This window comes from Strix uralensis, chromosome 1 (genome assembly GCF_047716275.1).
Source record: "Strix uralensis isolate ZFMK-TIS-50842 chromosome 1, bStrUra1, whole genome shotgun sequence".
In the NCBI taxonomy this organism is placed as follows: Eukaryota; Metazoa; Chordata; class Aves; order Strigiformes; family Strigidae; genus Strix; species Strix uralensis.
In genome coordinates this window covers 151265192-151278204 of record NC_133972.1, presented here as the reverse complement: position 1 = coordinate 151278204, position 13013 = coordinate 151265192, and the positions used below count along the sequence as shown (strand labels likewise).

The following is a 13013-nucleotide window of genomic DNA, read 5'->3' as shown; positions in this document are numbered from 1 at the left end:
CACAGTGAATGCAACTGGCATCTCCAAAAAGTTATAGCCTGATTTTGTTCAAAATAAGTCAGTGATGGTGTGGCAGAATGCCCCCTTTCTCTCCTAATCTAAGTGAATGTATCTGTTTTACAGTGAACTACTTAAGGTAATCTTAGTAAAGATTCACAAAACATGTTCACATGCTCTTCACTTGACATCCTCTGTAATTCTGTAAAAAGTGTATGTAACATATATCTACCTGTTAAAAATGAAATTTTTAAGCTATAGTGGTTATTAAGGTGTGCTGGAAAATCTTGCAAGACATTCAGAGAAACTTTTTGCATTTTTTTTACATATTGTGGTTGACAAGGAAAAATGGTCCTGAAAACCCTTGAACGTTTTTGAGTAGTTAATGAGAACATGTTAAGAAAACACAAAGGTGGAAAAATAATCAGAATTGCCTTATTTTTCTGTTATTTTTAGAAAAGTAGAACAAGCTCACCAACAGCTTTATTAAAACTAGCTATGCCAAAATTCTCTTTGAAGAGATCATCAAGATTATCACTTGCCCTGCCATCAAGTCAGAGCTCCCAAAGGGATGACACTTCTAGTAGTAGAAAGTGGTAAGTACAAAAGTCCCTTGTATACCTTTCTGCACACCAATGTACTTTGAATATTTATGACAGGCTTTTAGATCCTACTGTTTTCATGAATACTTTTCTTTAATTGAATAATCTGCTTAGTGAAGCACAGTTATGGTACAGATTGCGTGAATGGAGAGTTCCTCTGTGGCTGATTAGTTTCTCATTTGTTTGTGCCACAACACAAAAGGGTTTATTTCTACAGCTATAAATGTTTTACCTTCTCTTGGGTAATAGTTGATATTCTCTACATAGACTCATATTCTTTTAAACTGTCTCAAGCGCTTGACCTCAAAGGTGTGCTGTATCAGTGATTTCCACAGGGCCACATGAAAAAGTATTCCTCTACATTTTTTACGTTTATTATAAATTTGAACTCCATGTACTTTTTCCTCTACTATTCACTATGTCATTCTATCTCTCTCATGCCCCTTCTTAGTTGTTTATTTTATAAGCAGTCCTAGTTTATTCTTAAATATATATTGAAAATTTTGTTTGTTTGTGGATCCAGGCCAAAGTCAGTGAGCAGAGACATGATTCATTGCTTAGCTTTGGATGACACTGAAGACTCAAAGTACTGGAGTCATAGAAAGTACACCTATGCTGAGCTGCTCCTGGTAAGTACTACTTTAAAATATTAGTTGCCTTGAATCATGGGTTAAAGCATTTTATTCTGTAGTATTAAAGGGGAAATAGTCAAAGATGGGGAAAAATTGGTTTGATTATATGAATGTCAATGCCTTATGCAGAGGTATAATTAGAATGTCAGCATTTTGTGTGTGGTATCTGTCACCTATTTGATAGGAAATCATGGCATATACAGAGGTTTATTTTCACTAGAAAGTGGTGACCATGTGTTCAGCAGGCTATTATGGAAAACTCACTGCATAAATGCTTCAGTGGAATCATTGCCTAGGAAAGTATACCAGACTTACAGTGAAAATGGAATCTGCCCTAGAAAGTAATTAAAATAGTAAAATTCATAAGAGGAAAATGCTTCCCTTGTACAATTCCTCTTTATTGGTTATGTACTTCATTATTTTCTTTGTTGAGTTATTGTCTGCTAAGCAGGCCCTCAGTCCAGCAAACCTCAGGACGGACAGGCTGCACAGAAGAGCCTTTTCTCAATAATTGTTAAAATGCTGACAAATTGAACATGTGAGATGTCAAGATATGGCAATTTAAAATATACCCAAAACCTTTCACGTCTGTGGAATGGTCTCAAAACGGCCTGCTGTTTCAGGGAGGTATTGATACCCATGGCCTCCCAATTAAAAAATAACCATATTGTGAAATCTGGGCCTGTTTACATATGCATGAAGTTTGCTGATCACTTGAGCACATGATAGTTTATTTTTCACATCACATCATAGAATCATAGAATGGTTTGGGTTGGAAGGGACCTCAAAGATCATCTAGTTCCAACCCCCCTGCCATGGGCAGGGACACCTTCCACTAGACCAGGTTGCTCAAAGCCCCGTTCAGCCTGGCCTTGAACACTGCCAGGGAGGGGGCAGCCACAGCTTCTCTGGGCAACCTGTTCCAGTGTCTCACCACCCTCACAGTGAAGAATTTCTTCCTTATATTTGATCTAAATCTACCCTCTTTCAGTTTGAAATGGTGACCCCTCATCCTAGCACTACAATCCCCGTTAAAGAGTCCCTCCCCATCTTTCCTGTAGCCCCCTTTAAGTACTGGAAGGCCACTATAAGGTCCCTCTGGAGCCTTCTCTTTTTGAGGCTGAACAACCCCAGCTCTCTCAGCCTGTCCTCACAGGGGAAGTGCTCTAGTCCCATGATCATCTTCATGGCCTCCTCTGGACTCTCTCCAACAGGTCCATGTTCTCCTTATGCTGGATGCAGTACTCCAGGTGGGGTCTCATGAGAGCAGAGCAGAGGGGGAGAATCCCCTCCCTTGACCTGCTGGCCACTTTTCTCTTGATGCAGCCCAGGATATGGTCGGCTTTCTGGGCTGCGAGGTCACATTGCTGTCTCATAGTCATTTTCCATCCACTAATACTCCCAGGTCCTTCTCCTCAGGGCTGCTCTCAATCCACTCTCTGCCCAGCCTGTATTTGTGCTTGGGATTGCCCTGATCCATGTGCAGGACCTTGCACTTGGCCTTGTTGAACTTCATGGGGTTTGCACAGCCCCACCTCTCAAGTCTGTCAAGGCCCCTCTGGATGGCCAGGACTACAGTCAGGACTCCACAATTTGCCATCATAAATATGATGCAAAGGGGAATGAAGGTATTCATAGTTTAACTTCATACTGGGAAGGGGGATCTTCCTACTCTGCTTCAGAAGTCTGGTTTCCTCCTACCCTTCTCCATCCCTGTTACTGTTTGGAAAGAAGCTGGTTGTCAGCCACCATACTCATCTGCTCCCGCTTCCACTACCAGAGACAGCAAGTCAGCCAAAGTTTCCCTCTTGTGATCATCAGAAGCTAATTTATTACTTCATAGCCTCCTTTGGCTTCTCCGTGAACATTCTCAAAATGGATTTATTCTTCCTCAAACGCTCCAGGATCTAGTCACAGTAAAGAGCATGGAATTCTTGTCCCCTAAAATGTTCATGATTTTGTTGCTGATGTCAGTGGTGTAACCCTGGGAGGAATATCTTTTGTTCTATGATAGTTAATTGTCTTGACCAAATAACCATCTGTTAACTTCTCTTAATTCAAAACACAGTAGCCTGAGATGAGACAACTTTTAACAGCTAAGTGATATAATTTAGTATCACTGTAATTCTCCGGATTCAGAGCTAAAGAGTTAATGACAGAATTAAGGCCAGGTTTCTTTTTCTGTTTCAAGCGCTGAGGAACCACCTAAGGGATGCTATGGTCATGTTGCTACTCTGCATGTCTTCAGTCATCAGACTTACTCCATTGGATGTGAATATTTAGTGGGAAAATGGTATTGAGAGTGATGATCAATTGCATATGTAGTAGAAAATGGAGTCTAGTTTCTTGGGGTGAAGATACTAATTGAGTACACTGCGTGGCCCTCCATTGCAATATACTGACATTTGAAAATAATGAAAGCCTGTTATTCCTTGCTGTATGACTATATTTTATTTGTCCAGGGGAAAAGTGCTGCTGGCAGTGTTGTGTTAGGGGGATCAAGAATGGAAAGCATGCTGCAGTCTCTTTATTTGGAGAACAGAGCAGGCTACTACTTCACACAGTTCTGTGAGAAGTCAGGGAATAAGGTATGAGCATTTTCCTACCCTGTGATAATTTAGTCCACAGTTGACTGAATGCCAAGTTATAGAGGGCAGCCAGACTGAAAAAAAAAAATGGAGTAAGTAAGATTGATGACTGGATGAATTATTACTTGTGAGACTCCAATCCCTCAACGACAATAAACTGTTCATGTGTATATTCAAACTAATGACAAGTCTTAACCAAGCTGTCAGATCCTAACTGTTTCAAACCTATTGGAAATCTGATTGTACCATCAGGGATAAAAAAAGACTAATCATTCTTAAAAACTAGCCTTTAACTTGGCAGAAAAAATGAGGTCTTAACCCACAAAAACATTTTTTAAAAAGATGGAAAATCCACTATGCTATTACTCATGATAATCTGCCTATTTCTTACTTGTTGGGTTAGTGATGTCCAAAATCTCCAATGTTTTAAAAACGTTCTTCTGCTTCCACGAAGCTTCTTGGATTTCTGAGAAACATAACACTATTTCTTCTCTGCAGTCAGCAGATCCATCATTCATTACTGGGTGTAAATTGAGGATTGGTTGGAACAAGTTATGAATCTGAGTCAGTGTTTAGTGGCTTTGCAGAAATATTTAGTCTTTAGGGGAGACTTGAATGCAATCAAGATGGACATCTGTTTCACCGCTGGCACAACCCAGAATCCAGCAACAGTAGTTAGAAATGCCTTTGGCTACCAGAAGGCAAGAGCCAATGTTTCCAAAGCTGAATACCTTCAGCTAAAAATGTTAAAGGCGTAGAGATAGCAATCTAAATAAAAGTAACTTATTTTTTCATCAGTGATAGGCACCCACCCATATGTCCTCTAGCCTTTGCAGGTGCCAGACTCCTTTGAAAATTATTTCCTTAAGATTTTGTCTACAGCTGTGGAGCCTATTTCACTCATATGCCAGGTCTGGCAGGCTACAGCCTGTGAAGCAAAGTTCCTTGGACGTATCTTTTTGGAACACTTTATTGTCCAGTGTTGAGGGTTTCAGTGTATTTTTAAGATCCAAACCCCATAAGCACATGATTAAAACAGAGGACTTGGGGAAAGATCTAGACTTCTTCTGAAAGATCTTTTGATGTTTGAATTTATGAAATGAGGCCAAGACTCTGACTGTAATGCATGTAATAAAAATGTAATGATAGTCTCAGTAACATATGTCAAGTACACAATATTTAATTGTTTTAGTTATTGCTGCAAAATGCTATTTCACCATGGCACAAATTCTGCATGTGCATTATCAACATTTCTTCTTTGGTGCTGGCTTTATGCCACTGAAATGTGGTTACTCTTCAAATGTTAACTACAATGTTAACAATTTTAATGGCAAATTATGCATACAGGATACAATAAAAGATATAGGATCACAGCAATGATGCCATTAAACATGTCCTTCTGCCAGTATACAAAAGAAGATTAAATCCATCTTAAATTGAGCTTGATTTATGATGACCCCAAGGAGCTACATAATTACTTGCATTGGAAAGGCAACCTTTTATAAAGCTGTGATATTTGGGTAGCAATAACTTAAAATATTTTTCATCCCTAGTTGTGGAAGAACAGTGCGTACTTTTGGTTTGACCTACAGGCTTATCATCAGCTTTTCTACCAAGGAACTCTTCATCCTTTTAAAATATGCAAGCAAGCTCAAGTAAGTTGTAAATAATGTGTTTTCCCTTCACAAATACTTTGTTCATTCCCTTCACAAGTACATTTGTTCAGTGTAAAGACTGAAAAGAAGATAGAAAGTAGAAAAGTTTCCAAAACTTGACAACCCACACCAAAGTAAATCTGGGTTGTGGACAATAAAAGAAGGCCTTTGGATCATTTCCATGGAATTTCTTGATTTAAATGTTAAACATGCATAGTTTGATTTCTAGGCTCTGCTGCCTGTTCCCAGTTTTATCTGTTATACTCAGTTTACCTAATCTCCCCATTGCTACTCTGTGTCATATTTGGAAACTGTCTGCTTAGTGTTAACCTCAGAGATAATATTTTTTCTAAATCATTTAATTCTGCTGTACCTTTCCTTCCATCTCCTGTGTGGTTTAGAATTGCAGGTCTCACAGTCCAGACCTCAGATAATGACCTTAGTCATGAAAATGGATTTTTCAGTTGTCAGTCCTGTTTTTCTTTTCCTGATTGTCAGGGCATCATTATGCTCTTTACGTAGTTGTCATTCCCCCCATTTGATCTTTAGACCCTCATTTACTGTCAAGCGGAACTCGTGTGTTTCCTATAAATGAGCATTCCTAATTGAGCATGCACTTTTAAGTCAGGGAATAAACCAAAAGTGAAGTGGTTCACCACAGGCCATGGGTGCTGACGGCTGTCATGGGCTGCAGGATAGTCCAATGCTGCCAGAGAAGGAGTCTGCAGCAGTATGATATCATTAGAAGAATTCCAAGCAACTTTTAAAATCACTTTGTGAAACTTTGGTCTGGTTTTCCTCTGTAAACCCTGTGTAGGAGTATATCCTATCTGCATATTTCAATATATGCTGTAATAGAGCAAAGCTACTTCACATGTTGTTGGGACAAATATCTGTAGAGAGCAGTGGAGAATAATCTCTTTGTATGGCTTATGTTACTGAGCATCTGGACTTCCTTGAATTTATCTTCTATTTCTACTTGGAGGTTTTACTGCGGCCAATGACAGAATTTTACATATTTGTCCAGAATTCTCACCTGAATCATGTTGTTTGCAAAGAAACTCCAAGCAGAGGCTGAGGCACAGATCCCTCCCTCTCTCCTGTCACACACTGGCTAACTTGAACTGCTATCCTATTTAGTTGTTTTCTCCTCCAGGTCTACTTACGGCCTGAGGCTGAGGGAAACTGACTGCACCCCTAACACTGACTGTCTCCCGTATCTGCCCAGGCCTGCGTGTGGCTAGAGATGCTGCTCACAACAGGCGTGCAAGTTAACCATATCTAAACTGTGTCTTCATTTTTATATATGTTTTGCTGCAGGCCAAATTTTAAGTTAGGGTCCATGATGGTTTTCAATTTGATTCCATTTCACACCAGCTTCCACTCTTTCTGCAGTGGTTGCATGACTGAAAATTAAGGCACAGGTCTTTTTTACTTATCTTATTTCCAGTGCTGGCCTGGTGGTGACAGCAGAACATCGTACAATCAGTGTTACCAGGCAATTGCAGAGAGCTACATACACATAGCCATTAAAGTAAATACATCAAAACGAAATATGTGAAACTGTTCCATTAGCATAACTAACAGCTGAAATGTAACATAACAAATCAACACATGTGCTGCAGCATTTGGTATCATTCTCAAGCTTGCCTTTTAAGGCTGCACAAAAATTATTCTTGTTTTCATTGGAACACGGTAAAGAGTCAAGCTGCATCCAATCTACAGGGTCTGCTTATGGAAGAGATGTCTTCTCAAATTCTGTGCTTACCTTTGGCACAATAAGATAGTAATTCCAAATACTCCTAGGAGAATGTGGATGAGATTCACACAACACATTGTCATATATATTTTGCTATTTATTACAGAAAGAGACATCCAGAGTATTCTGTATGTGTTCTGCCTGCTTCCTGTTAGAAACAAGATCAAACCTGGATTGCTGTGTATCTGCTACTCGTTGTTTTGTTTGTTAGGCATTTTTATCTCAGCTTTATGACCGAATAAGAAAATGTATTCCAAGGTGTATATTCATTCATCCAGGGAAAGAAACTACAGTGAGAATGAAATCTGTTGGATAAGAAAAATGATGAGTACTGGTATCATCCAGGAACATATATGGTTATTCACTATAAACATAAGCACAGGTGTGTAAAATAAATTGGGAAAGAAACACATATTGTAGTTTTCCATAAAAAAATAGTTGTTTAGAGTAGAAAATTTAATACAGTTATGGGAAGTACAATATTTTAACACCAGAATCAATTTAGATAAAGGGAGTTATCATTAATGTGAATTTTTGGGGTCAGACACAAGATTTATGTTAGAGGAAAGTGATGATGGGGGTTAAGGAAGTTTAGCCTTTCCATTTAAGACCAGCCAGTGCATTGTATTCCTCCATCATATGATTCTGTCAAGCAGCTGCACAAGCCCCTTGTTTAGATCAGAGCAATATCCACGCCTTTGGGCAGCAATACAAAGCACTTGGACTTAAATCTTTTTCATGTTTCTTGCTTCACTCTAGTCATTCTGAGACTGCTTATCAAAGCCTTCTCATCTGGGGATGAATTCACACCAAAACCTAAGGCCTGAACAATCCCTGATTTGGAAAATCATAAGTGAGGCCAAAGTCTTAATTTGAATTTCCTAAGCATTTTGTATCTCAGGATTTGTGCCATTATAAGTAATTTCAAGATGCAAACTCTGAGCAAATTTTCAGATAGGGTTTTGGGTTCAATCCATCACTTATACATTTATAGGAAAATGTATAGCTGGCAGGTAGGAAAATTCTTTGTGCTTTACAAAAGGAACAAAACATTGAATAAATGAAGTATGATGTGCACTTGATGTCACATGCTTAAGATTCTTGTATGAATTTGATAACCTTTAGTTTCATTTAATGTATTTTTTTCTTGTTGATCCTTTAGGAGACTGGCCAATACAACAGTTTCACTATTTCTCTGACATTCAGAAAATCACAAGACTTCCATGACACGGGAGTCAAAAATGGCTATGAATATTACTTTTTAAAGGATACACTGCCCAATGATGAAAGCTGTGAACACATACACTTTTCCTCTTTTTTTGAAATGTCGAGAACTCTTTGCAGTTGGTTTTCCTGCAGTCCTTGCATTCAAACCAGTGCAGATCTACAGATGCACTTGAACCCTCAGCAAGGGACAAGGGGATGAAAGTTCCTTTTCATTTCTCCCCTATCTGCAAGTGCATGCATTCACTTTGTCACTTTGTGATGCTGTCCTTCTACTTGGTAGGTCAAATCCCATAGCAATGGATTCTTACAAGAATTTAAGCAAAAAGACGGCATCATGTCAAATCCTCAGACACTGTAAATCTGCATCCTTCCAAAATGAAGAAGCCATCCTGATTACAGTCTGGTCATTTGAGTTTGGAAAAGTACACTGCTATAGCTAGTTTAACCACCTCTAAATTTCTGCTTTATGTGTATTACCAGCCTTAACTGTTGTTTCTGGAAAAAAAATGTCTGGCTTTACTATGCTCCAGTTTTGCATGTGAAATTATACAGGACTGGGGGCAGTTCTGCAGGTAGAGCAGCCTGCAAAGGCAGTCCCTAATATGGCAATATATTACAACAGTGTTTATGTGAGCAGATTGTCAACAGTTTTTGGCCTAAGATTCCTTAGTTTGGGCAATTTCTGACTCTGTAGGCTGATATTTTTTATTAGAGCAGCAAATATACCTGTTAACCCATCTCATACAAAATCATGGGGGAAAGAAGAATTCTGTCCAAGAAACTTGTGGAGTGTTTGGTTTGATTTTATTCTTAAAACTATGCTAAAGATGATCAGCCATTTAAGGAACCAGGTTAAATGTGTGTTAAAATATTGAAGACCTATTTTGGACCCTTTTCACCAATTTACAGATCCCTTGTGTGGTTTTATGAGTCATAACAGGTGGAGCAATGTAGCCCTAATGATGAATAAAATGGTTAACCCCCTCTTTAAAAAGTTTATTTTTAAAGTTTATTTTATTTTAAAGTTTATTTTTAAAGATACCACATCTTTAGGTCATTGGACTGGTACCTTCTAATCTGGCTATTTTACATGTCTGATGCAAAATGATCAGACTAGAACATGATGTAACTGAAACTTTACTAGTGTTAGGGTCTTCAAAATAACTTCCAACTTTTGAAATCACTGTGAATCTGATTAATGCCGTCTCTGTTAAATTTAAATTTACTTGGTGATTTGCTGAGACAGGCATAATTTCAAATAAATGTGGTTTTGTTCTTCAGCTAGGACTCTTTCTGTGGATGTCCTCATTCTTTGACCTCACCCTTACGCCTGGGGGTCTTTATCGCACTGATAATGTAGGTCACAATAGCCCCAAACCATCTTTGCTTTCAGTGATTAGAGCTATGTAGAAAGGGGGGTGGAATCCTGCATAGACAGTAAATATACTAATCATAACAAGTTCTAACTGGGGGATGGATGTCAGCCATTGTAGCCCTCTATTCCTCAGTGACCTGATACCAGGAGAGTTGATAGGGTCTGTTTCAAATTGTTAAGGTCTAAAGTAATGGGGATGTAGTCTGGTACTGCTGCTGTTTGAAAGAAAGAGTCTAATAAATCAGAATTTCATTTAAAACAAGCAAACATAATTATTTAATGTACCCAAATATTCTCCCACTGTGCTTGAAATCTGAACACAAGTGTTTTATTACTGCTTGAACACAGAGTAAATGTATTATTTTCTTCTTTTCTACTGCTTTGTACAACTGATAATTACAGCTGGATTTTAGCAACATAAGGAAAATGAGGATTATCAGAAACCAGCATTCTTCATTGTCAAAACTGTGTGATAATAAATAGGGAAGATGGGCTCCTCAGTGCCATCCTAAAGAAAAATTCTGATTTATGTTACTAACCTGATCCCCTGACCATATGTTTGAAAATTAGTTAGACTTTGACAATATGAAGAAGTGAAAACATTTATATGAAATTTATTACGGCAGCATCTTTTTTCACTTGAGTTCCTAGTTGCAGTCAGAATTACGATGTATTAGAAAGATATTCTGGAACATCTTCTTCCAAGATATTTCTGGAAGAAACTGTTTTTCTCTGAGTTGTCAATGTTCTTTTTCATAGCAATTTATGAAATATTTAAAAAACAGGACTTTGAACAAAAAATAATTTGAAATAAATAAAAAAATTACTCCGTGCTTCAAGAATGAGCTGCTAGTGAGAAGGAAACATTCTCCAGGTTCAGCTTTCTTCTGTTTGTACATGTTGAATGGCAAACTCATAGTAATTACACATAGTAACCCTTGCTTTGGTACAGATTTAGACCTCAGTTGTGCAGTGGTATCTTCTGTTAGGGATCTTGTACCATGATGGAGTCTCATCAATATCAAAGAACTGTGCAAGGGAATCTCCACACAGAATGAAATCTTATAATTTTTCATTAATTTTCACCTTAAATTTACAAATTCCTATCTGTTCAGAAGAAGTAAGACACCTCCACAAATTGGCCCAGCACATATTCTGCAAAACAACAGTGCGACTTCATGAAGAGTGAAGTTGCTATAAGGATTGTGGTTATCTGAATCTAACTAAGAATCAGTCAAATCTCCAAGCAAAAATTTCATTAAGCATTATTTTGTGATCTAACCATTTTCACAAGTAGGAATAAAAGTGGCAGGGAGGTCAGTATGGCAATAACTGAATTTTGGACAAAATAGTAATATTGGTAAAAGCAAGGCAGGTGTAATTAGATATATGTTCAGAATATACAGCAGGGCAGTGGGGGACAAATATGCGTTAGTTCTCTCCTTCGATAGACTGTGACCATTGGAATGGACGATGGCTAAGAAACAGTTTTCTGTTTTATTGTAGTTCCTTTATGCAACTTACATTGCCCCATCTGCCAGTATGGACATTGGACTTCATCAGAGTAAGAAAAACATGATTTATCAGAAAATTGACCCAGCTTTTGAGGATCTTTTTGACCCAGCAGAAGAATATATCCTCACTGTTCTGCTAGAACCATGGATGAAGATGGTGGAAGCAGACAAATATACTTATGGAAAGGTAACTGATCTGGATGGAATTGTGAAAAGATTTTATGTTGGGGAAGAAAATCACAAGAGCCTTCGTATGTAACCCTGTTACATTTATAGTCATGAAGGGAGAAGTATTATGGGATGTTTTGTTCACTCACTCCTTTCTACACTGATGCGTGAAGTAGGCTGAGCTTTCTGTGGGTTTATGTAAATGTGTCTTGAGTCACTTAATATCTTCAGCCTCACTGTAGTAGTGGGTTCCATGGTTTAATCATGCAATAGGAGGAAAAAATGCTTATCTTGGTCTGTTTGCAAACCCCTCCCTGATAATTTCACTTAGTGCCCTAGTTTTGTATGTCATAAGCAACAGTGAACAACTGTTATCTTGTCATATTCTCAATGTTGTTATGCTTTTACATGTCTCTGTTGCATCCCACTTCAGTTACATCTCTGAAACTCAAGAATCCTAGACTATTTGACCTCTCCTCTTACAGAAGGCATTCCATACTTTTGTTACATTTATCACTCCCATCTGTATCTGTTATTTTATATTATTTTGATAAGATGCAAGCAGTACTCAAGATCTGGATCCACTAAGGATTATCCAGTGGCAAAATCATGTTTTCTGTTTTGTTCTTTGTTCCTTTCCTAATTGTTCCTATGGTTCTAATTGCCTTTTGACTCGTAGTGAACTTTGAGTGGAAGTGCAAAATGTAAGCTAATAACCATCTGCAGTGATTCCAAGATCTCTTTATTAAGTAATAACAACTAATGGAAAGCTCTAATTTGGAGCTCACTGGAATGACTTAATGTTTATTGTCATTGAATTCAGCTGCCCTTTTATCATGCACATGCTAAAGTGTCATGAAATCCTGCAGTTTTTCACAGTTAATTTAATTTTTTGCTCTGTGGAATCATTTTGCAAACTTTGTTGTCTCCTCACTCACCTCCTTTTCCAGATAGTTTCTGAATGTTTGAAAAAACAGCCTCAGTGCAGATTCCTGTGAGACTCCAACAGGAACCCCACCCTATAGTGAAAGTTATTTATTTCTTTATTTTTTAACTTCTAATTAATTCACAAGGGGACCTTCCCTCTCATCCTGTGATAACTTAATTTCCTTAAGAAACTTTGAAAGTTTGAACATTGAGAAAAACCTACTAAAATGAAATACACTAATCCAAACACATCTGCAAAATATTCTCTTCACTTTTCGGCATCTTTTCTAAGCTTTCAGATAAACTATTTTTTCTAAGCTACTTCAGCTATAACTGTTTATGATCTGCAGAACATTGTGTAATTGATTGATGCTTTCATTAATCTGAAATTTTATTTACTTTCTCTCAGACTAGTTTTTACAGTCTTTTGTAAATGTATATTTTCCATGTGTATTATCAATACTAGTTTTCTAGTATCTATTCCCAGTCCTCAGTGAGTCAAGTCATCCACTCAGTATTAGTATATTTCATTTTTGTATAAAAAGGACCCTGCTTTTGAGCACTCTCTG

At 37.8% G+C, this 13013-nt stretch overlaps 1 protein-coding gene across 1 annotated transcript in view; it reads left to right on the top strand.

The window, feature by feature from the left end:
- The window catches only part of RGS22 (regulator of G protein signaling 22), a 62123-nt gene that overhangs the window by 25110 nt on the left and 24000 nt on the right, over nt 1-13013 (top strand). The window contains exons 11-15 of the mRNA XM_074894289.1: nt 454-593; nt 1123-1228; nt 3694-3819; nt 5373-5474; nt 11342-11536. Of these exons, the coding sequence (XP_074750390.1) occupies nt 454-593; nt 1123-1228; nt 3694-3819; nt 5373-5474; nt 11342-11536 (669 nt within the window). The remainder of the gene's footprint in view (nt 1-453; nt 594-1122; nt 1229-3693; nt 3820-5372; nt 5475-11341; nt 11537-13013) is intronic.